This window comes from Neomonachus schauinslandi, chromosome 5 (genome assembly GCF_002201575.2).
Source record: "Neomonachus schauinslandi chromosome 5, ASM220157v2, whole genome shotgun sequence".
Taxonomy (NCBI): domain Eukaryota; kingdom Metazoa; phylum Chordata; class Mammalia; order Carnivora; family Phocidae; genus Neomonachus; species Neomonachus schauinslandi.
In genome coordinates this window covers 122274911-122302860 of record NC_058407.1, presented here as the reverse complement: position 1 = coordinate 122302860, position 27950 = coordinate 122274911, and the positions used below count along the sequence as shown (strand labels likewise).

Here is a 27950-nt window from a genome sequence, read left to right as displayed (position 1 = left end):
ACTTTGTTGCTAGTTCAATTTTAGACAAAGTCCTTCCAATCAACAACAGCAGAGGCATTGCTCTTCCTGAAATTTCATGAGCTGAAAAACCAACTTAAAAAATTCAGGCTGAGGCAAATATTGCATCCAGAAAAATTAAGTCGACCCTAACCCCAAACAGGAGGCAGCACGGGGGGATTCCTTAGCCCACAGGAATGGTCTATCAGGAAGTTTTCCCAGAAACAGTAAGGTAGATCTTGATCAGTGGTCTTTCTGATTCAAATGCAAAGTCTGTCTCCCACGTAAATCAGGAATTTTGGGGGCTGTGTATTGATTCTGGCTTTTTCCATGTCCCAGTGGTCCTGGTTCTTGGGGGGTTCCACTGTGAAACTGAACGGTGGGGAGACAGGGGTAGACACACCACAATCTGTCTGAGAGGGTTACGTCTTCACACTCCTTTCGTTTCAAGGTACTGGGTGTTGGCAGCCCTCTTAGCACAAGGATGTTTGCTTGGGTTTATTTTCACTTACATCCATATTCCTGTTGGTAAGAACAAAGCTGCCTATCACAGAAGCTACACAATTGGTTGTTGATTGACCCTGCAGCTGCAGTTTCTACCCTGGGAGTGGGGTGGGGTGTGCACGTTCACACAACTTCGTTGACACCATCAGAGACACGCAGAAGAATGCTCTGCTACAAGCAGATTGTCTGCAGTGACAAGAAACATACTTGAGTTTTTCTTTCTCCGTTTCACAACTTTTGTCTACCAGCCACTGGCAGAAGTCACCATTTCTTCAGCTAAGAAATGCTGCTTTCCAAAATCCTTTGGCAGAGTCTCCCAGAGATTTTTTTTCTGCTCCTTCCTAATTTAGAAACAGTCTTCAAAGGGAAAAAAAAAAAACAAAAAACAACAAAACCCAAAAAACAACCTGAAAAATCAATCTGAGAAGAAACCAACTCTGATGTAATTTTGCATTTCTTTCCCGAACGTTTCAGAGTTAACCATCTACAACCAATACAATTCAGATGGGTTCATTTGGGGGAGGGGGGCGGGAATAAGCAAACATGTGCATACCCTAAGATCAGACCGTTCTTTATTCAAGAAGCAACATGTGACACAAATTCAAGATTTTATTAAAAATTATTTGTTATTTAACATAGTATCTCGATGGTTACAGCTTTTAACAAGCTTTTAACAAGGCAAAATAATGAGTTATGTGAATAAACAGAAGAGTGAACGGTGTTAGCTGTGACATTTAAATGATCACATGGTTTTAATTATTCTTTTGATAACGCGCAACTTTGTGAACATCTATTCAAGGGACTGAACTCCGTGCCTACTATGGAATTTGCAGTTGAATTAGAGCTTTGTTTCCTGCCTTTGGCATTTTTAAGCAAACAAATGGAAATGGTTTTAAGAATTCATAAAAATCTACCACCTACCAAAAGCATTTAAAAGGTAAAGTGATAAGTTCTAGAAAGAGAAAAAACAACAACACACACACACGTATTTATTTGTGGGATAACAGTAGCAGAGAAGAGAAGTCATAATGAGGGAAGCAACCAGAAGTTCAGCCCATGCCAACCCTTTATTTGTTCTTGGCTGTCAGGGGTTTCCGGCTGATCTTTTTCGATTTGTCATTATTTTTCTTCGGTGGTTCTGGGTTTGCTTGCATGTGTCTGCCGTAGAGGCTGAAAAGAGAGAGGGAGAAATGGTGAGATTCACCTTGCTAACACAGGACCAGCTTTTATTGGGAGGGCTTTAAAGAACAGATTAATCTCCAGGAATGTTCAGGAAGCCAAAGAAAACTAAAAGATCACTTCTGCTTGGTCTGGGTCAGACATTTTATTTAAGATTATAAAATTCTCTTACACTTACACACACGCGTGTGTGCGCACACACACACAAAATACACTATGAGGTCAGTTCTGGACAAGTGTCCTGGAATTTCACACTCACTGGGCCGAGCGTGAAAACACCAAAGGAAGAGGGATCTGGGGCTGTGAGAATGGAAGATGCTCAGCCCACCTGTTGCAGAATGAAACTCGAATGGCTGTGAGCGCTGAAGTTGACAATGACAAAAACTGGGTTGAACTGAAGAGACAGGGTCCATTGAGTGAAAAGTGAACATCATGCCTGGCCAGCAGAGCCGAGGGGCTGGATAATGTGACAGAGAGCAATGGTGTCCAAGCCTGCTTTGGCTGCTCACCCATGATTTATAGCGCTGGGACGACGGCCACACATCAATGCCACGTTAATAAATGTTGATTAAATGCTGACAAAGTACCCTACAATTACAGTGGATGGCATTCGTCACAGAGCATAGCTCGCTTATGGCTGAGAGGATTGAACCCAACAGCAGATAGTAATTAATTGATAATTTATGAGTAATCCTGATTAAACAAAATTAAAAGCCACCCCCAAATAAATACGGCTCCACCTTAACTGCCCTTATGGATAAAAGTGTGGCCCAGAGAGAGCCCAGTGTGCATGTCTCCATTCCTCCAGAGGAAAGGCAATGCGTGATCTGCTTGTGGCAACTGCCTTGTGCCACGTGAATGGGGGAGGACACCTAGACTGACCTCCCGGTGCAAGGTGTCCCTTGTTCTAAAGTCCACTCAAGGAGCTGATACTCTCTTGATGCTTGCACCTTGCCAGGCAGACTGGTGGCATGTCCTGATGCTCTTGAGGACATGGACACCGTGGTTGGTGGGCCAAAGGACGGCCTTCGTGCACAGTTGGCCAACTGATTAATTAGGGAAAATTGATAGGTGATAGTGTGGTCTGTCTTCTCCAGAGGCTTCCAAGTGTCTCCCCAGAAGGGCTACGAGCAGGTTCCACCAGCAGTGGCCATGAAGAGAGGTCTCCGCTCCCAAGGAGCTCAGAATTCAGAGTCTGGACCTGGTGGCACTGACCCATGAGCCAGAGGATGTACATCTAGCCAGGGGCTGGGAATGTCTCCAGGTAAAGGGGGGGGACCGTCTCCCCATTTAAGTGGATCTTTAAATCCACCTAAGGCCCCTCTCCCCTACACTTTAAAAAGGGCCACTGATCCCCCTGCAGTCTACGTCATGGACACCCAGGGGCCCTGGATCCCAGGAAAGGAACCACTGGTTTTGACAGAGGAAATTTCAGCAGGCCCAGCTGAACTGCTCTTGCTGCCCCAACCCCACCGAAGTCCCTGTCCCAATCCCGGGAACTTGTGACTGTCCCCTTACATGGCCAAAGGGGCTCTGCAGAGATGATTAAGGATCTTGCAATGGCAAGACTGTCCTCTATTATCTGGGGACCCCCCTCCCTCACCCCTGTAGCATCTCTCCCAGAGACATCAAACAGGTTGAAGACGTAGCCAAAGTAGACTTCTCTGTTACATTCCTCAGCTTTAGCAACACATACCCTGAAACATACTTTTTCCTCTAGCAGGCCCGGCCCCTCCCCTCCTCTTGGGACACAGCTTTGTTCACACTCACACAGCAGGGTGGTGTCCCCGGAGGCCTCTGCACTCCAAGCTCCTCTCACCCCGCACACAGAAAAGGCCTGACTCTGGTCTGTGCATTCCTAGCTTCCTTCTGGCCTCATGTCTCTCTCCTCTCTTTCCCAAACCCTTACCCCCAGAAGGGAAAAAAATATCCCTGTTCTTACTCACAGACAGCATTCAACTTTAAGGGTTACAAAAATCTGCAGAAAGACAGCTCCATAGCGCATGAGCTGGGAAATCCGGCAGGAGCGACACAAGGAAGACGTCAGATGAGGGAAAAGAAGATCTGACAAGGGCCCACGTGTCACGTCCTGAAGGAGTAAGAGCTGAGGTGGGCACGGAGGGCTTCCTGGAAGAGGTGGGGGTTTCGCTGGGCCTGACCGTGGTGATCCAGCCAAGTTATCTCAGAAGGGGTTGCAAAAGCTGTGTGGAACTCAGCAAGGCTCCTTTTGTTAGGAAGGAACTAGAATGTTCCAATGTTCCAATGTCTGCCTTTTTTAGTCAGACCCCACTGTGCCTGGACCTCCTGGGGCTACACAGCAAGTCACTACCTAGGGCCAGATCAGAGAGAGCATTTCCTGAGCTTGATGTTTAAATCCTCCTCTTGCGACTTACTAGCTGTGGACTCTGGGGCAAAGGATTGGCACCCCCACATCCCTCACTCGCCGTGCCTCATCTTCTCCATCTGTAAAAAAACGATGCTGTGTTCTGAGTATGGTGGTATTAGTGTTTACAATGAGCCCAGTACCTGGTTCGTCTACTGGAAGTGGTCAGTGGATGCTTGCTGAAAAACACCACTGACGTGGGGTTGTAGTTGGAGGGATTTAATAAAGATAATTATATGATTACTTCTTTAGGGCTTTTTCCTTTGAAAAAAAATAACATGGTATTTTCTATCAACGCCAAATCCCCAGGCATCTCTGGGAGAAAGGTTTTAATCCTCTTTGAAGAAAGGAACTAAGGCAGAGCTAAATGCATGCCCCCACTTCCTCGGTGAGTCACTGGCAACGCGGGGATGCTGCTGCGTCCTCCGCCTCATCCCTGACTCCTCCAGCTGCGTGCGCACACCAGACTGGTGGGCCATGCCCACACGGAGACATCACTGGGCTAGAGCAGTAATGACAAGCATCTGAGGGTCCGAAGTCTAGGGTTCCACTCCTGGCTCCACCAGGGATTAGCCATGGGGTTTCCCTTTGGTTAGTCAGCGTGGTGGGCAGAATAATGCCCCCCACCCCCAAAATACTGACATTCTGACCCCTGAAACCTGTGAACATATTATATCATAAAGGGACTCTATGGAGGTGATTAATTAAGGATCTTGGGCTAGGGAGACTAGCCTGCATTTTCTGGGTGGGCTCAGGGTAATCACAAGGGTCTTCCGAACTTCATAAGGAAGGTCAGAGTCAGAGAGATTTGAACATGTTACACTGCTGGCTTTGAAGATGGAGGAAAGGGTCTCCCAGCAAGAAACGCAGGCAGCCTCTCGAAACTAGAAAGGCAAAGAAGGGCATTCTCCCCGGGAGCCTCCGGAAGGACGCAACCCTGCGGACACCTTGATTTCAGACTTCTGACCTCTGGAACTGTAAGAGGATCTATCTGCTTTGTTTGCAGGCACCAAGTTCATGGTACTTTGTTACAACAACAGGGAACTAATGCAGTAAATGGACCTTTCTGGGCCTGATAGGGCAGCCGAGAAGTGAGGTGTTTGCTTACCTTCAGCAGAAGAAAAACGGGAGACTTTCTGGGGATAGCAGGTCATTGAAAAGAAGGAAAAGTTAAAAAACTAAGTTTCGAAAAGGGCAAAGGATGCCCCAAAGGAAAAAATGGGTGCTGTTTCTACCAGAAAAAGAGGGAACAGGTGAGCAAAGTGTCTCCTCTCTATTCTAGCCGGACTGGATGCCCCCTGACCCCCCCCCCTCTATTCTCTGAAGCTAACACCCTGATCCATGTTTTGAATGTACCCAGGATTTCACTTCTAGAGGTGGCTGAGTGAGACATGGGGAGGCCAATGCCACTGGAAGAAGTTTCCCAAGAGGAGGGGGCATGCCACGCCACATAAGGCCACATGGGGAAGTGCCAGGGTTGGTGAGGAGGCAGAAGGAACAAAGCAGGGAGCAGGACTCTGGTCCTTTATGGTGGTTCCGTGGGAAGGAATGGGTGGGTTTGAGTGAATTTACTGTTGGACAGTTGAAATAATTTCCAGGTGCTTGAGGCTATCAGGCTGGCCTGCAGTTGTATGGGACCTGGCCCTAGGATGATTTAGGGCAGGGGAGATAAGGGCTTGCTGTGTGGGAGTTCCATGAAGGAGGTGGTTGAGGTGTTAGCTTTGGACTGGTTTGGTTGGTTTACATATCAGAGACAACCTGGCAGATAAGTTGGTTGCTCTCTCTAGGAATTAAGCTCGCCCTGGAAAGGGCAGTCTCTCCCCCAGCCTGCAAGCCCTCCGAGATGTCAAAACAGCATAAAAGACAGCAAATAAGAAACATGACTAATTAATACAATCACAGCCTTCAGGATGGCTTCTGTCTTCCTGACCCCACATCCCCACCACATGACATACTTTGCCCTTGGCCTTAGCGAGCAGCCTTAGCTTCTCTGACTCCACACGCTCCTTCACCCTCCTCCACCTGGGAAAACCCCCATCATCCCTGACACCCTGGCACAAGGCACTGCCCAGACCAGCGTGTCTCCTTAGCACTCTGCTCAGGCAGCACCTGTCCTGCCCTCCTGGAGCCCACGGCACCCTGCCCTGGGGATCCCCAGACAACAGTCCCAGGGCTTCACTCCCCTCTGCCTTCGTGCACCTTGCTCACCCTCAATGACGGGTGACTCTGGGCAAGTGGCTCAGCTGTCACAGTCGAAGCCCGTATCTGCAACCTAAGGATGAACACTCCTAGCTACCTTGTAGGGCTTGGGCGAAGATTAAACTGGACCCTGGGAAGGTCTTGTCTGTGCAGAGACTCAGCAGACGTTCCAGAACGGCAGCTGACATCTTTGACCTCTCGCAAAGGTCCAAGACTCAGGCTGAGCTGGCCAGTTCCCCCCAACCTGACATGTTGCCTTTGAGCACATAACAGAGCCAGGAATATGACCTTGTCATTATGCGCCTTCAGAGGGAGGAGGCTTCCAGTGGGCCCTGAAATCGGGCCACCAGCTTGAGAGCGGCGACAGAGGGAACCTGGCTCAAGGTCACCAACAGGGCAGCAGCCGTTGGGGGACAAAATGTTCAAGCCCTAGAGGAGAGGGACCCAATGCCACAGAGTCTTAGAAAGTCTCCTCTCCCTGACTCACATGTGAGGTGGACAGAGGATAATTGAAAGGTGAGTAAGGAGTGGAAAAAACCACCAAAGAACAATCCAAAGTGACAGGAAAGGTTCCATTGTGCACAGGAGTCTGATGAGCATGCTTCCGTCACTGAAGAGAACCTCAAAGGCGTGGGGCCTCTGGCTGCTCTCCGCTGGGGGCCATGAGCGGGCCGGCGCCACTCAGACCCCTCCTGGGGCTCTCATCATAAGGAGGCTGGTATGCATGCTTTTCTATTACTGATATCCAAATTTTACTGAATACGGGCAGTCTCATTGTGGAAAAAAATCCACAGGAGTCTTCTCGTCTCTTCCAGACCCTCAATCCCTTCAGGGCTGCAGCAGAAGACCACGGTGGGCCCACCCCATTCCTTGTGAAAATTCCCTCTCTTGGCTGCAGTGCACCATCTTGGTTCTTAGTCTCTCCTTTGGACACTTCTTCAGTCCTTTAGTTTCTGCTTCTACCTTTGTTTTCTCTTCCCTAGAAAGGACATCTCACTTAGCAGTCAGTGACCACCTCTGTGCAGCACCTCCCCACCTCCCCCCAGCCCGCCAAGCCACCGCCATCTTCAGCCCCTGCTGTGCCTGCCTTACTCCCACTTGGACACTGAGCTATTACACTCAACCAAAGCACAGAACAGTTCCCTACGCCGACTTCCACAGGTCTGTCCCTCTAGGTCTCCAGACCTTGAGGATCAAAACACAGAAGTCACTTTGACGTCTGCCTCTTTTTTTTGGTGATCCCATAAATCAAGTCTGATTGGCGCTTCCTCTGAAATTCTTAGCCTGGGGACGCCTGGGTGGCTCAGTCGTTAAGTGTCTGCCTTCGGCTCAGGTCATGATCCCAGGGTCCTGGGATCGAGCCCCGCATTGGGCTCCCTGCTCTGCAAGAAGCCTGCTTCTCCCTCACCCACTCCCCCTGCTTGTGTTCCCTCTCTCGCTGTGTATCTCTCTGTCAAATAATAAAAAAAAAAAATCTTTAAAATCAAAAAAATTAAAAAAAAAAATGAAATTCTCAGCCTGGGACCAGGGAAGTATCTGAAACTCCAAGCCGTGCTCTAGGTGCTTTTTCAGCAGGAGGAGAACACAGCTTTCAATAGCTTCTCAAAAGGGTCATAACCCAGTGGATTAATTAGGCTCTTTATGGTGCTTATTCTGATTTTCATCAACCTGTGATTTTTATCTATTCTTTTCCTCTGCCCAAAAATAGGCCCCATCATATGGTCATTAGATTATTATAATGGGTCCCTTCCCTCCTCCAATGTGTCCTACACCTGGCAGAATCATCTCTCCCTGGTTCACGTATGGAAAACAACATCCACTGCTCACCAGGTCATGTACCTAGCCTGGTACGTGACATAAAGCAGCCACAGAACATGTCATGTAATGCTGAACTCAGCTACTTCCTCTCTCTGTCCTCTAGTGCACCTGAGTGCGGGAAGGCTGGTCTGGAGGAAGGCAGTGTGGCGGACAGTCAAGATAACCTGGGGGTGAGCCCTGCCACCTAGCACCTGTTAACCTCAGAGTCCTCCCTCTTTCCAGAATATCTGTTACCTTCACTGGAAAATGGGATTATGTGCACACTGTCTACCTCGCAAGTGCTCTGGCAGCCAGAGCGGCTTGGGCTCCTCCGTGTGTTTGAAAAATAAAATGATGCTAAATCAATCTGAGCCCTGGCAGTAGCCCTTCCTGCCAGGCAGCAGTCCTTTTGGTCTGTTTCTTGCTGATCTGTGTTAACTACTATCTGGAATGTCTGCCTGGGTCCTGTTCTGCAATTCGGATCCCATCTGTGTTTTTAGACTTTTCAGGGCTTTCGCCCCCTGCCCCAATTTCTGCCTTCACAGGACACTATGGGATTTATTAGGATTACACCAACAAGTCCTTGATGGTACACAGGTTCCTGCTCTCAGCTTGTCATTCTGAAGTCCCGGCAGTGCCATGATTACGACACATCGCAGTTACGCCTACCAGACATTTGGCCCCCACTGTCACAACAATCCAGGGAAGAACGGGCTTTTCTTCATTTTTCAAAGGAGGAAACCAAGGCTTAGCAAGTTTAGGCCCGGATCAAACCCAAGCAATTGCTCCCAAGTTCAAACTCTGATGCGGGGCTCGATCCCAGGACCCTGGGATCATGACCTGAGCCGAGGGCAGATGCTTAACCCACTGAGCCACCCAGGTGCCCCCCAAATTCGAACTCTTAATGCACTGAATTATCTTGTCTCCCATCTTCTTTAGATTTCTCAGATTTGTCTTCTTAATAAGCCTACCATTTTCTTGAGGGTGGGGACTGCAGAGTTCACTTCTTTTGTATTCTGTATACTCAAGCACAGCTAGAAGCACATTGTGTGCTGTGTAAATATTGTGTTTCAGAATGCCAGGTATATGAGAGGTACAATATGCTGTTCTTAAGTCATTTGCTCATGTCATATGCCTCCCTCCTGTTGTTTTGGGTGTTTCCATGGAAAGTCCTTATACAGACCAAGAAAAGAACCAATCTGAAAATCCAAGTTATATGGCCGGTGACAATAATGGAGAGAAATAATTCTGTTTATAATCTGTAATCCTATGGTGGGATGCTAAATTTAAAGTCTCCACAAATAAATCTGTGGACAAAGTGTGAAGCCTAGATTATTAATAAGCATTTTGCAATATCTTTATTTATCCTATCTAGCAGCTATGAGGGGCTGGTGACAGAACCTTAGCACAGAAACTGCTGAGTCTTAAAGAAGAAAAAAAAAATTAATAGTTACCATATTCCCAGGAGAAATCTCATTAATTCAAAAGGCAATGATTTTTTGAGATCAAACCTCTAAGAGATGGTTCCATGCAGCTCCCTAACGGCAGTCTGTGTCTTTCCCGTTTTTCTCCATTAAAACCCCTCACGCCTCTGCATCCCCAACACACAGTAAATCAGAGTATAAACATGCATTTTGAAATCCATGGAAATAGCCGAAAGGAATTCACAGATGGCCTAAGACGGATATTAAGCTATTCAAAAATATAAAATATAAAGCAGATTTTAAAATACCCCCGTACATTCTGGGCTCACTATCTGCCCCATTGGAGGGGAGAAATGAGGATTCTGGCAGAGCAAAACTAACAATCTCGTGCACAAAAGATGCTCATTAAACTTCATCATCCTGTCTACTCTAATGATGCTTTTACTTAATAAAAATTCCCCGAGCAGTTGCAAGGATATCAGGCAAGGTCTTTGGTTATGTATCAGAGGTCCGAGCTGTCACCAGGCAAGCATGCAGTTCAGGGGGTAGATTCCCTGGGGAAGGAGCAAATCCAGCTTTCACGAATACATGCAGAGAAAAATCAATAACTGCAACTTGCTTCCCTGCTTAAGCATTTTAGAAAACAGGTAATCCTTTTAAATTAAACTGTGAAGTGCTAAATGTTGCAATTTCCAGAATAAACTAAAAGGCAAGAAGAAACAAGTCTAAGGGCATTTGTAAGTTTCCCAAACAAGCTTCCTTAATAGACTTCATACCCAGCCTGAATATTTTTTATGAACAGAATTACTTTTTGATCTAGTACTTAACATTTGCAGAGATTAAAAAAGAGACATCTAAGCATACATGCGTGTGTTAGTGGTACACACTCAGATATACAAACTTAACCATAAATACCAGGGAGTGAGGAATTCTTTTTATATGTGCAATCTGCCCCCTTCAAAAATTATTCTTAAAAAACACTACTGTTAAAATTCACTAAATTGAATCTGGCTCTCAAAAGCCACATAATAAAGTAATTCTCTAACAGATCCCTTAACACGGACAGCTGGATATTAATACCACGTAACCATAAATTACTTGTTGCGATTATATAACCTACTTTAAATTTCACATCCTGCCAAACAGACTTGACTGGAGAGATTACTTCAGTTGAGGCAAGAGTGAGGCGCCACCCAGAACCGTGAATTTAAAGGCAGTAAGACCATCCGGCTACATGTTCAGTGATACCATCGACACAAAGTGGATCAAAGCATCAACAGGAAAAGTCACCCTGAGTAACGCCAGCTCAACTCCGAGGCCAGTGGGTCTTGGCAGTAAGCTGACCGAAGGTATTAACAAAGCTGGAGAGAGATTCTGCCCTCACAAGTGTTGGTCTTGGTCAGCGGTACAAACGACGGGGTAAATGTTGGCAGTGGGCATTGAAGCACTGCCCCCTGCCCCAGAAAGGTGGTGAGGACCCAGGCTGGGAGTCCTGTGTGCCTGTGCGTGTCCTGCTAGCGTCATGTCTCTAAGAGGAAGCAGAGAAGACAAACGTGGTTGGCTGCCCCAACCCTTCCAACTCTCTCCCCTCTTCCGCCTCCCACCTCCCACTCCCAGCCCCCAGCACATGGGCAAACACGTCAGGCCCCTGCCCACTTTTGAGATTCGTGCTTGCCATTTACTCTGCCTGGAGTGTTCTCGTGGCATCCCGGAGACAGGCACGACCACCGTCTCCATCTTACAGATGAGGGTATGGAGGCCCAGAGCAATTCCACGTCTCGGAGGTGGATGGCTATATTGCCTCCACTCTAATGTCAAAACTCGGCTCAGTCTGACACTGTTGCCTTTGCCTTTGCCTCCACTCTAATGTCAAAACTCGGCTCAGTCTGACACTGTTGCAATTTGAGCCAACTAAAGAAAGACCTATGATCTTTGCTCAAACCGTCAGGAAGAGAAGTTCTTTGTTTTCCAGTGATTTTGGTGAGGAGCCCAGGTGTGCTGTCAGCCATACTGACATCTTGTTTAGAGAGCCTGCCTGAGAGAGAAACCAGCCCAGAGAAAGCAGAAGTGAACGATGAAGAGGGATGGGTCCAATGACACTGAGCCCTTACATCATGCCATGCCTGAAGTCTATTGTTTTGGTGGATTATTTTGAGCATAAAATAACCAAATAATCCCCACTTCTCTTAGTTTTGTGTTTCTTGCAATCAAAGGGATGCTGAGTCCTGACTGACTCCTCACTCTCATCTACTTCCAATGTGAAATCCTAAGAGAGGTCCTTTTGCCCACATTACCCATCTTTAACCACATTCATTTCCTTCACACCAACAGTCACAATATAATTATTTTATTTATTTGATTCCTTGTTCTTTCCTACCTCCCTTAATAGCAGGCTACCTCTCAGAGAGCATGAACCTTGTCTGTCTTGTTGGGTATCCTCTGTGACTGGAACGCCACGGGCATGGAATGAACGTTTGTTGACTGAATGAAAGCGTACATCACTGCACTTACTGGGATATACTGAAAGTATCTAACTCTGTGGACAGCTTCCCAAAGGGATCACTAGTGCCTCTGAAACAGGGACTGTCTTAATCATTGTGTTTCTCCAGTGCCTGCCACCCACTAGTCACCCAGTAAGTATTTACTGGTAGACTGCAAGACTATCTTAGCCAATGCATCTATCTCCCAATGTCCTCAGTTCCGTGCTCTTCGAGTGATGATCCGTCAGCTTCCCATTTCCAGCTGACTACCAGAAGGGCATGTGTCATGCAGGCCAAGGCAAGTGTTCTAGTCTTTGGGGGCAGTTATCCTGTCATGGAATCTTGGTTTGTACATCAGTTCCCTATGTGTTTTCCTCTGTTTCTGCAAGATTTCTGAGGCGGGAAGGCTGCCGGAGAGGCTGGAGGTATAGTAAACACACCACTGTGCCATTTTGTGAGGCCTCTTGGGGGCCCAGTCTGTCATCCTCTTGTGGAGACTCACTTCCACAGCACTGTGACCAGGGGTTTCCATAAATTCCTTTAAAGTACAGTGGGCTTTTAGTGAATATTAATCCTATCTAATACTAGTAAGACCTAGTTGAAGATAGTAATTGTTTTTAAAGGGTAATTAAGTGAAAATGAACATTATAAAACCAGTAGAATCCCACCCCCCCCCTTCCTTTGGACAAATCAAAAACCAGAATACATTTTTATGATCACGGAAAGGTAAGAGTCTTTCTGGCCACATCATGTGGTTCCTTCATGAATGGCTCAAGGTTGTTCACGACCTCTAATGTGATCAAGCTAGTGACCACAATAGCAAAATTCATCTAGCACTTACTGTATGTTAGCACTTCTGCATGAAGCTTCTATGGCATTTTCCATCTATCAACTCATTTAAACCTGAAGCAATATCGCATGAATGAAAGAAGGCACGTGGCTCCAGATATAAGTGATAACGCAAATGAAGAGCTAATGTCACAGAACTAGTAATGTTAGTGTCTAAACAGAGAAACTTCGCTTTTTCTTCTGTTTTTCAGATAAGGACAAGTAGTAAAAGCATATTTAGAGGTTATTATTCCTCCTACCCCTACCCCTCTTCCTCTTTGTGGCTAACCATTGGGACTCTCTGTTCCTGAGACTGCTCCTTCCTCAGTTTCTCTCTGCCCAGGTGGCTTGGTGATTTGACCATGGCAGGGGACTCATGGCCAGGTCAGTGGAAAGCTAGCCATTTCTTTAAATTTAAGTACAAGCCTATAGGTTCCCAGGGCAGGGCAAATAACACTTGAACTGAATTCAGAAGGCTTCGGAATTAATCTGGTATCTGGATAATCTGCTTCCCTAGACAGAAGATGGGGCGTTTGGACCTACATAGGGGTGGTAACTGTCTAGCCTGCACCCTGTCACACCCTCACGGGGATGACTGGGCGCTGCATGAGACAGTACCCAAACCCCGCCCAGCTTGAACCATCCAGGCAACGGCTTGAACCCTGTAAGAGTTGGACATCTGAATGGAACTGGCCAACTTTACACATGAAGCTTGTGTAAGCACTCTGCTTTTATTAACTTGTCTAACCCTCAAGGAAAATCACGTTAAATGAAACCTTACAGGGCTCACCTCTCCAAGGTTCCTTTTATGTTCGGGTCAGATTAAAGCATGATGCTTGCGCTCTTACACAGCATTGTATTATGTGCCCCTCTTTTCTGTGAGGCAAGTCACGTTCCACTTAAAAAAAACTGAAAAATAAAAACTTAAAAATAAACACCAGAAAGCAATCGTCTACATAACAGGTGGACTTATGCACACAGTGCTTTATCTAGGAGGCTCTCTCTCACCAAGGGGACCTTCAGGAAGCGGCAGCTACAGAACACTGAACTACCCATTACTCCAGGCCGTCTCCCTGGCAAAGTGGAATCCCCCCTCATGTAAACAGCTCTCTCTAAAGTGGGGAACCCCACTCCTGGAACATGGCCTATCAAGTTGAACTGTGCTTTTCATCCATTCCTGATACCAATCTTTGAACTCCTGGCCAAGAGTAAGGAAAGGCCAGCAGTAAGGAGACCAGCTTTTGGTGGCTAAGAAACAAAGCGGTATTTGGGAACAAGCCAACAACTGTTGAAAGAATATGGACTCCCACATATAGGAATTGAACAGGAGACAAGCCTTTAGATCCCAACCTTCTTTGGTTACACGTTCATGTTTCTGAGTTTTGTGGAGAAAACATACTCCACAAAGGAATAGGGCATTTAAAAACTACTTTTAGCCTGATATATTGAGCAGATTTCATATATGTCATCCACTCCCTTCTAGATTTTGTAAATCAGATTTTTAAGAGTCTCTGGGAAATTTATGGTCTTCGAGTGCAAAAGGTTAGAAACGAAGGTGTTTGTGAGTTTATGCTTGATGTTAAGAAGCATCTCCTGGAGGACCCATGCATTAGCAATAAATCTGAGTGAGGACCCCGGGAACACATCAAGAGGAGGATAGGATTCTCCCCTGGGGCTCAAGCTTTCATTGTTTGATGCCCCCAGCAGGCCTTGTTGACTCAGAGCAAAACTGTGGCCGTGGGTGGGGAGGGAAGAGCTCACGCTTGTCATAACAGACCTCATCCAAGAACCTCAAGTGTTTCATCTAGGAATCTCACCCACAACACACTCCTGGAAGGTGCGAGAGCATTCTAAATACAGATGGTGAAAGTCAAAGCAGGAGGTGGAGAAGCCAGAGGACCAGGATATCTGTGGAATACCACCCCGGGCTGCTCTTTTCTTCTGGTTTCCAGGATAGGATATTGTGGTCATGATGTGGCCAGGAGGATGACAGCTGGGTAAAAAATGACGAAGAAATGCGTGCACAAGAGCTTTTTCAAATACTGACAAACCGTGTTCTGAATCAACTGATTCAAAGGGACCTATGTTCTCGGGGAAAAATATTCACCCCTGAATAGCTTCTCATAAAGATTTCTGCCCAATATATTTCCCCCGGAATGGCCAAAGCCCCTCTTATTAGTCAGCAGTACTTGCTAAACTGAATCACTACAGGGAGTTAATTTTTCTCCTCGTCAATATTCAGAAAGCTATTTTTAAAATCTTATTTTTAAACACATATTAGTACTTCTAATTGGTAGAGACAAACTCCGTACTTTCACAGATCTACAGAAGAGCTCTGTCCAAAACACAAAATCCACAAATGTAACTTCCAATTTTCTAGGAGCCACATTAAGAAAGTAAAAGTAAACAAATGAAATCAACCTTCATATATTTTAACCCAATATATCTAAAATATGATCATTTCAACATGTAATCAATATAAACATGATTAATGATCTACTTTATCCTTAATTTAAAGACAAATGACTTAGGAAATATATCATGTAAGTTTAATTTTTTTTTTTTGTACTAAGTGTCTTTGAAATCTGCTGAGTATTTTTCAGCACATCCCAATCAGACATCTGTAATTCAACAGCTCAAGAGCCGCATGCTGTTTGTGGTTACCGTGATGTACAACAGACACAGACCATGTGAATATGGGGGAGTCGAGCCATCTCTTGTACTAAAGGCATTCTGAGAGCTGAGGGACTTGGTTTTTGTGCTTCAGAAAAAGGAACGATGGACGGACACATGGACACACACATACACATACCCAGAGTATTTTTTTAAAAAGTAATCCCATTAGCTAGAGGTCCTTCCACTATCTTTAATTATTTATAATAGTTCTCAGTATGAGCCTGGAAAAGTCTTCAGGCCAATATAAATAATTCCCAAAGCTCATGAACACTACTTGGTTGGAGAAAAGTGTAGTCAGTCTTCTTTCCCAAAAACAAACATAAACCCAGCTCTAAGAGCGGAAGATCCTCAACTCACAGCCAACCAGGCTGCACTCTCCGCAAGGCCTCCACTAGGAGGGGCTCGAGAAGCAGCAGCTGCAGGCTATGAGTACTGTGTGTCACAGGGTTTGGCCATTTCGCAAGCAAGCTGGACTTCCTCACTAAGCTGGGCTCCTTGTGAAGTGGCAAATACCAATTCTAGCCTCGGGCACGTCACTCTGCTCTGTCTCCCTATCCGTCTCTGACCTCTGGGCCAGGAAGTCTGGGGGATGAGCCACAGGGAGGTCTATAGAAGCTCACTGCCAATGGTCACGAGGCAGGGCTTCCCACTCGTGCATGTAATAAAGGAGAAAACTGGGTGCTTAGAAGAGATTGGGGACAAATAGTAAATCTGCTGGCTATCCCATGGCTAACAGTATTTTTTAATTCGCCATTCCTCACCAAAGTATTTTTTCCATACAATTCAGCAATAAGAAACTGAAAACTAAAGGAAGGATAGGATCCAAAACTTGTCTACTATTGAGCTTCCAGAGATGCCTTCATTATTCTTTTGACAACTGTTGACTCGTTCCCAAATGCCACTTTGCTTCTTTCCTTGTAACGACACAGCCCCTCACCCACTAGCCTCTTTGGGTTTCCTTGCTCTGCTTCTGCCTCCCATGTTACCTGGGGGCTGTCATCTTTGCCTCTGGCTAACACTGTTGGTGACCCTCTCTTATGGGGGGCACTTGACAGGGTTGACTTTGAAACTGCCCACAATGAGCCATGTAATACTGGCTGAACATGAAGGTTCTGGACAGACTTAGCCGCTATGCAGCCTGGGCCACTCCAAGCCTCAGTTCTGCAATCTATAAAACAGACCTATGCTGCCCACAGTTTTGAGGAATGAATGAGAAAATCATGCAAAAAGCTTATCGCTATGCATTAAACATGAACTTTTTTTGCATTACAACCACTCTTAGGAGATGATAGGTCAGTTCTGCAGGATTTCTCACAAATGAAAAAGGAAGGGTCCAAGCCCTGATACGTCTGATTTCCAAATCCAGCCAACTTTTCCAGAGAGAGGGAGGGGGAGAGAGAGAGAGAGAGAAAGGGTATCTTTCTCTGTGCTTAGCATCGATGTGGGAGTTAAAACATCTGGCACACTGTTAGACCTGGTTTTGAAGTTCATCTCTAACAGACAGCAGCTGGGTAACCTTGGCAAACTTACCTAACGTCTTCTGAACATGCTTTCTATCTGGAAAGTGGGAATGAGAGGAGCAGTACATATCTCACAGGGTCACTAAGAGGATGAAATAACAAGGTGTTTAGCAGGTACCACACAGGTGCTCAGTAAACCAAGGCTGTTATGTACTCTGTGCTCTGAATTGGGACTGTCCATTCTAACCTTGGTTGAAGCCAGAGCTGCAAAATGCTCTTGGGTTGTGTGCTGAAAGTTTTATACAAAATGCAGTTTCTTTCCAAAGAGATGTTTTTTAAAGTGCTGTAACATGCATGCTTGAGGAAAACAGCAAATGGCAAAGAACATCAGGTGAGGATCTTAAATATGAAACTACTAACAAGCTGGAACTCAGTTAAGCGTCTGACTCTTGGTTTCGGCTCAGGTCACGACCTCCGGGTGGTGGGGCCAAGCCCCATGTCCAGCTCCACGATGAGTGCAGAGTCTACTTAGCATTCTCTCTCTCCCTCTGCCCCTTCCCCCCAACACACACTCTCTTTCTCAAATAAATAAATCTTAAAAAAAAAAAAGCTTAGTCACTTTCTGAGCCGGGTCTTCACTGAATATAACATATAACCATGCTAGTCAAGGAGAATCATGGAGAAGCTTCCTGCAAGAAGGTTCACCGGCTTTTGCTCTGTCCGTGGTTCTGAATGGGCAGCTCTCCAGAACAAAGTGAAGAAATGAATAAAGGTATCGAGTACATCGTTGTGCTCTTGCTTCGGCCCTCTCATTCACAGGCTGAGCTGTTCTCAGATCTATTCAGATGGGAACCACATTATGTAAGAGTCAATAATCTTTATGGTAACTCTGCAGTGAAAGTGCCATTTGTTGTAATGAACACTGATCATAAGTTAAGCCCCTAGCTACTCTCTCTGTTATTTTTCATTATACTGTTCCTTGCTCTGTTATATTTCAGGAGTACTGAGGGAATTCATCCAACTATGTTCGCTAGTCAGCTCTTCGTTACTCAGATTAGATTCTGCTAAGATGCAACGAAGCAATTTGCAAACACACTGATTCTTAAGGAAATGCATCAGACGCCGGTTATATGTTCTCCTCGCGGATGCCAGTGGGCACCCGCCCCCCCTGGTTATTTGTCCCCCTTAATTTGCTATTTTCCTCTCTATTTATCTTCCACTCAATTCACAGTACGGTTCTCTGGGCCCAAATCCGAGAGACTATTAAAGTGTTTCTGGGTATTTTTTTTCCTCCACTAACGACTCTTTGTTCAATTCGACACCCAGAATAATGTTTCCAAAATCATCACTGCCTTTCACATAGCTCTCACTTGCAAACACCACTCTGCTTACATTACAGTCATACCCCCTCTGGCTGCTTTAAAGGGCACTAACTCCAAAAGGCACACCAGTGAGGCAGAACTGGAAGTTTTCCATTTCTTCAAAACCCAGTATGAAAAATTCATTTTGCATGTTGGTATATTAAGCTCGAGAGTGGAATTTCCATATGCCTCTGTGCTTCATGCTCTTGGACTTACTTGCTTACAAGCAGGGTGGGAGTCCTTAGAGAGCCCACGTCACTGCCAGGCCTCAGAGGTCACCAGCACAAAGGCGTGGAGACTGTGTGGGCTGGATTTTTGGCCACTGACACTTGCGGGCTTTACTGCTCTTCCTGAGTCTGACGCTTCAGTCCATCCTCCTCTGAGACTGGGCACCTTCCCTGTTCATTAGGCCATTAGGTTTCATCGTGAGAATAATTTAAAACATTAAGGATGAAAAAAAAAAATGGCACCTGCAGGCACCAAAGTTCTGGGTTTGCCACCCTGCATATCTTTTTAGGGCAGACTTGGCTGGAAATGTTCCCTTTTCGGAGAAATCTAGCTCAATGAGCTGAAATATATTCAGACAGGCGGGCTAGAGTAATGCCGTGTTCTTTTTTACTGTATGTTCTCCTGATACACATCAGACAAAAGCCGAGAAGAAGCTTTGATTAAAATGTCTACAGCTCTTTAAAAATATTAAAACCTTTCTTTTCCAGACATGATTCAGTGCTTCTGGTGAGTGCAGAAGGCTATCTATCGATGCACGTGAAGATCACGTGTACTGTGAACATACGTCAAGCAATCCCACACAAGGTCATGCTCCTTAGGAATTTTGTAGTTGTGGAGAGGGTGGGCAGAGAATCGAGGCCAAAAAAAAAAAGATTTCAAGATACGGGTTAGGAGGTTAATTCCTTTAAAGTTGAGATGAGCCATACGTACGCTAACATTATCAACAAGAAGGACAAAATTGGTAAACGAAGCTCCCCCGTACTTGAGGGAAATAATCACGCTGAGTAGTTAATCAACCCAAATCTCAATTTCACATTAGGTGTAACACATGGAAACAGTAAACAAGCAAAAGCATCAGAAAATTTTAGCAGATATTAAATTAGGAAACATCTAGCATTTGACAAGTACAAGTATACACACCAGAAGCTCAAAAGAAGGCCCGTTTATGATGGTCCGATCGATTAACCCCCCATTCAAGAGGAATCACCAAGGAATACATTGTCATACAGAACCTGTCTGAGCCTCAGTTCACTCCTATGTGAAACAGGCATTCTCTGTGCCACCTGAGAGCGTTAGTTATGAGGACCGAGCGTCAGGTACTTGGCACCTGAACATGGTTCTCCCTGAACATGCAAGGAACAACTACCCAAAGAATCCATTCAAAGCGCACCTGTTAGCACATAGTAAGACATTAAGAATGAATGGAAGCACACAGATGGAAGGGTGTTGCAATGAAAATAATACGTGAGACAACACTCGTGTTGTTTAAAACATGTTCTACGCGTGCTGCCGGCAAACCATTATCGACCTGGCTTATGTAGCTGGGCCAGCCAGGTGTTTCCTTCATGGTCTTGCCGATCTGGTCCCGGTTACAAGTCCCCACTAGTGAAAAAGTTGGTGGTGACATGGTCCATCGTGAATTACCCTTCTGTGACATGAGGAGCTGCTGTCGCTGAGAGAGAACTACTCTAGGCCTGTGGCAAGTCCCCTGCCCTCTTGTCTTGCAGGTAAGGCTTCCCCTCATCCCAGATGCACTCATATTAAGAAAGAAACAGTTAATGACAAACGGAGGGAGGAGCAGCCCCACTGCCTGTTTCCGTCAGTACGTACTTTGGCTGGGTACCCCACGGCAGTGTCCTGCATGTTTCCTTCAGCAAAAGGTGGCAGGCCAGCCCTCCACCCCAGCGTACAGCAAATCGACTCGGAAAGACCGCCAACCCCAGACGCAGGGGCACACAGGCATTTATTTGTAATGTGCCAAATATGGACGCTCCCTGGCTAGAAGTGGAGAGAGAAACTTAACTCTGACAGTAATCCCAGCTACATCTGTCTTCATTTTTAGCTTCCAAATTTCATTTCCAAAAGAAAAAGAAATACATTACAACCCATTTAGAAATCAGAACTGGGCTAAAAGGAAAACTGCCAGAAGTCTCCTACCTCAACATAATTTCTACCAGCATTTTTGTAAATTTAAGTTTTCATCCAAAGTATTTTTTTAAATAGTAATCATACTTTATGTTGTAATTAGGTTTGTACTTTTTTTATTTTTTTAAGATTTTTTTACTTTTGGGTAATCTCTATACCCAACGTGGGGCTCGAACTCACAACCCCGAGATCCAAAGTCACAGGCTCTACTACTGACTGAGCCAGTGGGCCGTCCCTAGGTTTATAATTTTAAACAGATGTTACTGCATCGGCAGTTGCCACAAATCATAAACACAATCACTGACAGGCTACCTGTGAATCCATACTGCATTTCAACTTTAAGACAAACATTTCTTTGTTTTGGGGACAGACTGCTTCCAATATTCTGTTTTAACAGAAGAGCATCTTTAGCAGTGTGGTTTTGGGCAAGCCACGTGACCTAGCTAAGCTTCAGTTTTTCTCAATGGGGGAAAAAAAAAAACAGGGATAAATGATATTAAGCAGCATCATTACAGACTTTTGTTAAAGTTAAAGAGATCATACATTTAAAACAGTATCTCACAAAAATGTAGGCCTCTGCTGATGTGGTAACACATGAAGTCACGTTCCATAATGAAGCGTACCTGCACATAAGTCAGAAACACATGAGGAGGGGAAGGAAGATCTAGTCTTTCGTTCACCAAGAAGAGCCCTTGAGAAAGTGACAACCACTGGGGAGAGCCAACTTGCCCTTACAGAGAGAGGACTGTCAGGTGGGCCCCGAGCAGGTCTCAAGAGACGCCAGGGCCACTTCCATTTGGGGTATAAGGGAGTTACGTGCGCGGTCTCAAAAATTGCAGTATCTTTTAAATACGCACACCTAACAAAGTGACAATTTAATACAACAACAACAACAAGGACAGTAAAAGCAACATGATGGCTTATATGTAAACACAGTGGTACTCGACCAGGCCCGATTTCCCCCTCCACCAGGGGCCTTTTTGGCAATGTCTAGAAACATCTTTGGTTGTCCCAGCTGGTGGTGGGGGATGGGGTGGGGCTGGTATCTAGTGGCTAGAGGCCAGGGATGCTGCTAACCATCCTACAACGCACAAGACAGTCTTCAACAACAAAGAATTATCTAGCCCAAAAGTCAATTATTGAGGTTGAAAAATCCTGATGTAAACAAAACTTGTAAGTAAAATTAAACCTGAAGCCCTTCCTTAATATTAAAGCCAGGAAGAAGTGGGTCTGTTTCTCTGACCCCACCTGAGCCCCCTCGGATACAATATCTTTCCCCCAAGTTATGTCTCTCAAAGGTGTTCTGAGAGAGGACTGCACATGTACACATGCAAGCTTCACATTTTAATCACTATGTACGTATTTTTATTAATCGTAAGTGATGCCAATTATCATCTGGAATACTGCTAAACTGTTTCATTTAAAAATAAATTTAAGAATGTGAATTGATTTAAGGAAAACCATTAAACCTTATAACAACTTAGGTGCTATCTGGATATGGCGAAAGTCACTCTCCTAGAGAATAGTGTTTCCATACACATTATTCTTTGTACAGATACCATTCAGATGTAGCTCTTTAACAGATTCCATTCGAGGCTGACACTGACGTGAAGTTAGTAAAATTCCCCAAGTTACGTAATGGAAAGAAAAACACAGACCTACTATTTCCAAAGTTTCTTTTTCTCTGAAGGGAACTGAGCTTTTAGTAATAGTCAGAGATTTCGGAACCAGGCTATCGGGGCAGCGTTCCAAAGACAGGAACTGATCAGGACTTTACCAAAAGCAGCAGGTAGGATTCTGGAAAATGCCCCGTGAAAGTTGGGAAGAGGACTGTTCTGGATACCTGGGTGTAGAAAAAAACGCTGTTTATAAACTAGGGCTAGAGAGAGTTCACATACACACACACACACACGCAGGTGTGACCTGGATGGAAATTAGCACTCGGAAGAGATGTAAAACCTCCAAGTTCAATGGCATAGTGTGAGGAGAGAGAAGCGTACGTTACTCAGCCCCCTACGGAGGAGTTCACATCTACAGAGAATAAGCCCTCCCCAGTGACCACATCTCAGGCTCAGAGTTAAGGATTCTAGCCTAAGAGCTCTCCATGGATCCTGTGAAGGAAGGGCTCCCCAGGAAAGTCAGTGAAGCAGGGTGGAGACTTGCAGATTTCTGCATCGGGAAGGCTGCACCCGCCACAGCGCTAGATCAGGCGCTTTCACGAAGGTGTCAGTTTAACAGCAGATACAACTCAGCAATCAATTTCTAGGTATGAAATGAAGAGAGAATTGCAGATTGGACTACAATTCGAGCTTGGAAAAAAAAAAACACCACTGCAAAAATTAACACTCTGTCAGGCAAAGTCAAAAGAAAGCCCATTACAACTTAATCTTCATAAAATCCTTCCTCAATTGCTAGTGACTCAAGGAACTAGAATTCAATGGATATTAACACATCAATGTCAAAAGAGACTTAGAATGCAGACACGGGGCCAGAGATTTTGAGGTGCTTCCCATTAAGCCCCTTGTTCCAGGTACCATTTTATTAAGGAGCTGAGTGGTCATGCCAGGAACACACAGCGCACCGAGTCTCTGCTCCAACTGCCTCCCCTGCCCTCGCGCTCGGGGTACCAGGAATCCGCCGGGGGCCACGCTTGAGTGTGTGTGCAGGTGGGAGCAGCTCCAAGGGCATCACTCCTGCACCAGCTGGTGGACAGGCTAGGCACCGAGGAGCTGGAGTGCACGTGCCAGGGTGATGGCCAGGACTCCCCTTTCTGGTCCAGCCGGCCCGCTCCCTTTCCTTCCTCCTCTGGGGCTGCCCAGGGCTCCGCAACCATTGGAAATCGTCTACTCCTCTTCAGAGCCCAGCTATAGCCCTCCGATTTCTACCCAGGACTGCTGCCTGACAGCCTGTCCTCAACCTTTTGGTCCACGCCACTGTAACTGGGGACACGATGCTCTCCCAGAGCTCACACTGGCTTGCCACTGAGACCCTAGTAGAGGTGGGACACTGCGTGGTTTGAAAAATCTCCCTCCCACCGCACTGCGGCCATCCCGTTCTACCTAGATACCCTCTGGGGCATTTGACTTCGCTGTCCTGACACTGGCTCGATGCTGGTGCACACTCCTCGAACCGGTGGAGACCCAGAAGGCCAAGACAGTATCTTATAAATCTCTATCCACGTAGCCTGGCCTTGTATCCACAAAGTATACTTACTGCATAATTGCTCGTGCGCTGATTGATTAAAAGAGGCTCAGATTTACTCCCTTCCCAGGTTCCTAAGAAGAAATATACCATGAAACTGAAGGATACAGCTGGCTTCCTAATTAATATTAGTCACTTGGCAGTTCTTAATTAAGAACTCTAAAATAAAGACCCACCTTTCTACCATGCCAAGTAGATACCACCTTCATTAGTATTTAAGAGCTGTAACCACGGCTTCATTTTTATGCTCTTTTCTCTGCCCTGCCAGATGGGAACATTAGCTGCATAGTATTTATTAATATAATAAACAAAGACAAGTGCAAAAGCTTGGGGGAAATTCAGGCAGAATTCGTCACTGTACTCCTTGAGCACAAGCTCTACGTGTAAGCAGAAAGAAGACTTCTCTTGTCCTGCTCCCAAGGAGGAGACAAGGCTCCCTACAGGAAGCAGCTCTCTGCCCCCATCACCACCTACAAAGAGCTTCTGTCCCCTGCGGGTCCAGTGGAGGGTCCCCAGGCCTGCCCTCCACCTATTTTCATGACGCTCTGAGGGGCAATCTTCAAGGCTTGCCTGTCCATACCTACTGTGCTCTTGGAAAGGCTGGGATGTTGACTTTTTAAACTGGGAAAGATCTCAAAAGAGAAAAGGTACTGTCCCTTTCAAGATGGTCACATGGTCACTGTGGGCGGCAAAGCACAGTTCTGGTGAGAAGAGAGCCCCCAGTGTGTTCTGCCTGGGCAGCACATGACATTGTCTAGCTCTGTGTGTGTGATCATCAGGACTGAACTGGTGAGCATTCCTTTTTTCCCGTCCCTACAAGGGGGAACCACTGAGTGACCCACATCTGTGTCCTAGTATAACGGTGTCTGCTTTCACTCTCAAAAGTGGCCTCTTCTGGCCAATTATTTGGTCACCTTATTTATCGGGTAATGAGAAAGTAAAAGGACGTCCGGAAGAGATGGGTGAATGGTAACAACAGGTTATACATGCTCCCTATTCCTGATGGCCCAGCTCTAAGAAGTGGGGGCAGGAGCCTGCTCTTTGAAGTCAAAATGAATGTGAAATCCAGTTTCTCATAGGCTGAGCAACCTTGGGGAAAAGGCTCAGACTCAAGCTTCCCAATTAGAGTTAAGGGAATAGACAGAATTACATGGCAGGTTTGTTGTGAACATTCGATCATGCATCAAAACACCTGGACACAGGAGATAGTCAGCAGGGGGTTTTCACTAAAACTCACGTCACAATTCTGAGAAATGACCCAGAAAACCTACCTGTGTTTCAACATGGGTTAAATGCAAGGGCTCTGGAGTCAAGGGGAATAGTCTAGATCCCAACTCCACTATTTCCTGGCTATGTGCCTTTGGGAAAACTACTGAGTTTCAGTTGCCACTTGTGAAAGACAGAGCTGAAAGCAGGGTATCCTTCCCTCCTGGAGTGGCCATGACCCCTTGGAGACTTTCTAGAAATCGGTGGGGGTGTTTGTGGTTGTCCTAATGACTGGAGGGCTATAGTAGCATTTACTGGATGAAGGTTCAGGATGCCATGTCTTTCAATAAAGCCAGACCTGCTCCCTTTATGGAATGGTCTCCAGCATTACAGGAGTTCTCAATGTCCACAGGACATTTGTGTGGGTGGAAACCCTAGAACCGAAATTTGTCTTGTGGAGGAACACGAAGTATTTTCTGTCCAGTATCAATGTATACTCGACATTCCAGCAATGCAATTTTTGTGCAAATCGAGATGAGGCTGTATTTTGCTATAGTTTTGGAGCTTTGCTAAGAACTGTTCACCATCTTGGAAAGTCATGTCGCTGACATCGAGACCACCTTAAGCACGTGAGTAGCTAGTCTGTCATAACTCTATCAGCCTGCCGTCAGAGCTGCCAAAGTCACAGAGAGGACTTTCATGCACAGATGCAAACATCTGACTACTATTCCCCATCCTCTAGGGTAGCCAGGAGCGAGCATTTATATATTGAAGGTATTCAGTAATAAACCATACTCCTCTTTTATTTCTCCATTATGTGACAGTTGGAAAATGAGAATGACTTCTTAAAAGACGACACATGTAGGTTATGTTACCTACAAATCTGTTTCAGGACTGGAGTGGCAGGCCCAAAACGATGATCACAAAAGGATCTGAAAGATTTGAGAAATGGTGCTGTTTCTTGTAGGACTGCCGTGAAGTTAAATGTGGTACCGGAATCAGAGCCCAGCATGGAGTAAATGCTCAAGAAACGTTAGCTACTTTTAATATTGTTTTTTTTTTTTTATTTGCATTTATTCTGTGCAGAATTTACTCCCGGGCCATAAGTTTTTGTTTCTTCAGTTTCTTCTGGGATATCTTTTTCTTCTGTGCAACCTCCTCTTCCGGTTTAGGAACAATCTGCTCTTTTTCAGTGAGGATCATCTCAATGTGGCAGGGAGAGCTCATGTATGGGTTAATCCGACCATGAGCCCTGTACGTTCTATGCCGCACCTTGGGGGCTTTGTTCACCTGGATGTGCTCAATGACCAGAGAATCAACATCTAAACCCTTGAGTTCAGCATTACTCTCTGCATTTTTAAGCATGTGCAGTAAAAATTCAGCACTCTTCTTGGGCCACCGGCCTGGGCACACCTACTAACTCCACCACTGTAGCGACGGAATGGCACACACTGCTTCTGCAAAGTGATGTCTTTCAGATACTTGGTGGCTTTTCGGATATGCATACCCTTGATGGCCTGGGCAGTTTCACGTACATTCTTAAAGTGAACACGAAGACTTGAACCTCTTGATTTACGTGATTTCGTAGGGTTTTCTGGGTCAAGCGAATAGCGAACCATTTTCAGAGGTCACCTCAAGCCGCTTAGGGTAAGAGGAAGAGCAGTGGCTCCTGGGAGAATTCATGAGAACGCTTACTTTTAATATTGTTAATGTTGCCAGTAGCCCCCCTTTCCACCTAACTTCTGATTGATTAACTGCTCCTAGAAAATGAAACTCACTTCCTGGTTCTCCAGCTACTCTATCCAGAGGTGAGACCGGCAGTGGTGAAGGGCATTCTTCCCTGCATCAGAGGGAGACTAATAACATATGGCAAGACGCCCAGAAGGGAGAGAGACTTTTCCCAATAGCTCTGACACTCACAGAGGGTACTTCATTAGCCTGTCTATTACAAACCGCTTAAGACACATATTTATTGACAGCAATCTGCCAATTGATTAAACATCTCAATATATGAAGCTGACTTTACATTAATTAGCAATTTGGAGAACATGATCCTAGAAGTTACGATGGATAGCTTTGGAAATCCTTGCAACACTTCATTTACTTTAACCTTCTGTAAAATATCAACACACTATAAAAACAAGGAGTTAGTAATAATCTTCCTCCCCATCAGAACACATTACGTACACACACGTATTAACACACTTACATTCTCACATTTCACAAGATTCGATTTATAGTATAATCCGTTTATGTTTTGTACATAATACTTAATTTTTTCAATATAAGTCTTAAAAACCTCACTGAACACATCATATAACTGCCTCTAAATGAGCTAAGCTTCAATTTTCACTTGTTAGGTAGAATCCACTGATAACAAGAAATTTTACATTTTTCTTGCACGTTCTATAAAATTTTGTGCATTTACAAAACAGCCACATGAGAAGGTAGGAAAGGCATTCCTTGCTGCCTGCTGTGTATTTGTTCTTAATGATAAAGATGAGTAATTATTTTATAGGACACATATGATTTTTCACTTTGGAGCTGTTTTATAAGAAATACGAACTTTTAGGGGGAAAACAAAGGGGCAGGGAGTCCTGCGATTAGGTCAAAATAATAACCTTGAGAACTATGGTTTGTAACTAAGTTTTAGCCTTCTCTCTTTTTATTAATTTTTACTTTTTACTAGTTGGACTTTACTGTTTGAACTTCCAAGCAACCGGGGATGGTTTTTTTCTAAAGTAAAAACAAAAAAACAAAAAAAACCCTTTCTTCCTCCACCACATAAAAAGCAAGGTCCACGGGAAAAGATTTTTCTTTTACAGCTGCTCTTACATTCGGGTCGCGTTCATTCCCCCCGAGTGTCCCGTTCTTCCGTACCTTACACACACTCCTCAAATGCATCACTCCTGGCCACAGCACTATTAGCGTGGTCACCGTGACGTGATAGTCAACTGTGTTCTTCTGCCGAGCAGCACAGGGTTCGCGAGGGGTCCTGCCAGGTGTGCAAAGCTCCCAAACTTCAGTGCGCACAGCAGTCACCTGGGGAACCAGTGCTCGTGCTGATTCTGATTCAGTAGGTCTGGGGTGGGGCCCAAGAT

General features: G+C 45.4%; 1 protein-coding gene and 1 pseudogene across 1 annotated transcript in view; both read right to left on the bottom strand.

Annotated features, from left to right (window-relative positions):
* Window positions 1–1090: 1090 nt before the first annotated feature.
* The window catches only part of RSU1 (Ras suppressor protein 1), a 185835-nt gene continuing 158975 nt past the window's right edge, over window positions 1091–27950 (bottom strand). The window contains exon 9 of the mRNA XM_021696768.1: window positions 1091–1671. Within this exon, the coding sequence (XP_021552443.1) occupies window positions 1569–1671 (103 nt within the window). The 3' untranslated portion in view covers window positions 1091–1568. The remainder of the gene's footprint in view (window positions 1672–27950) is intronic.
* Window positions 25939–26527, bottom strand: LOC110586576 (annotated as a pseudogene).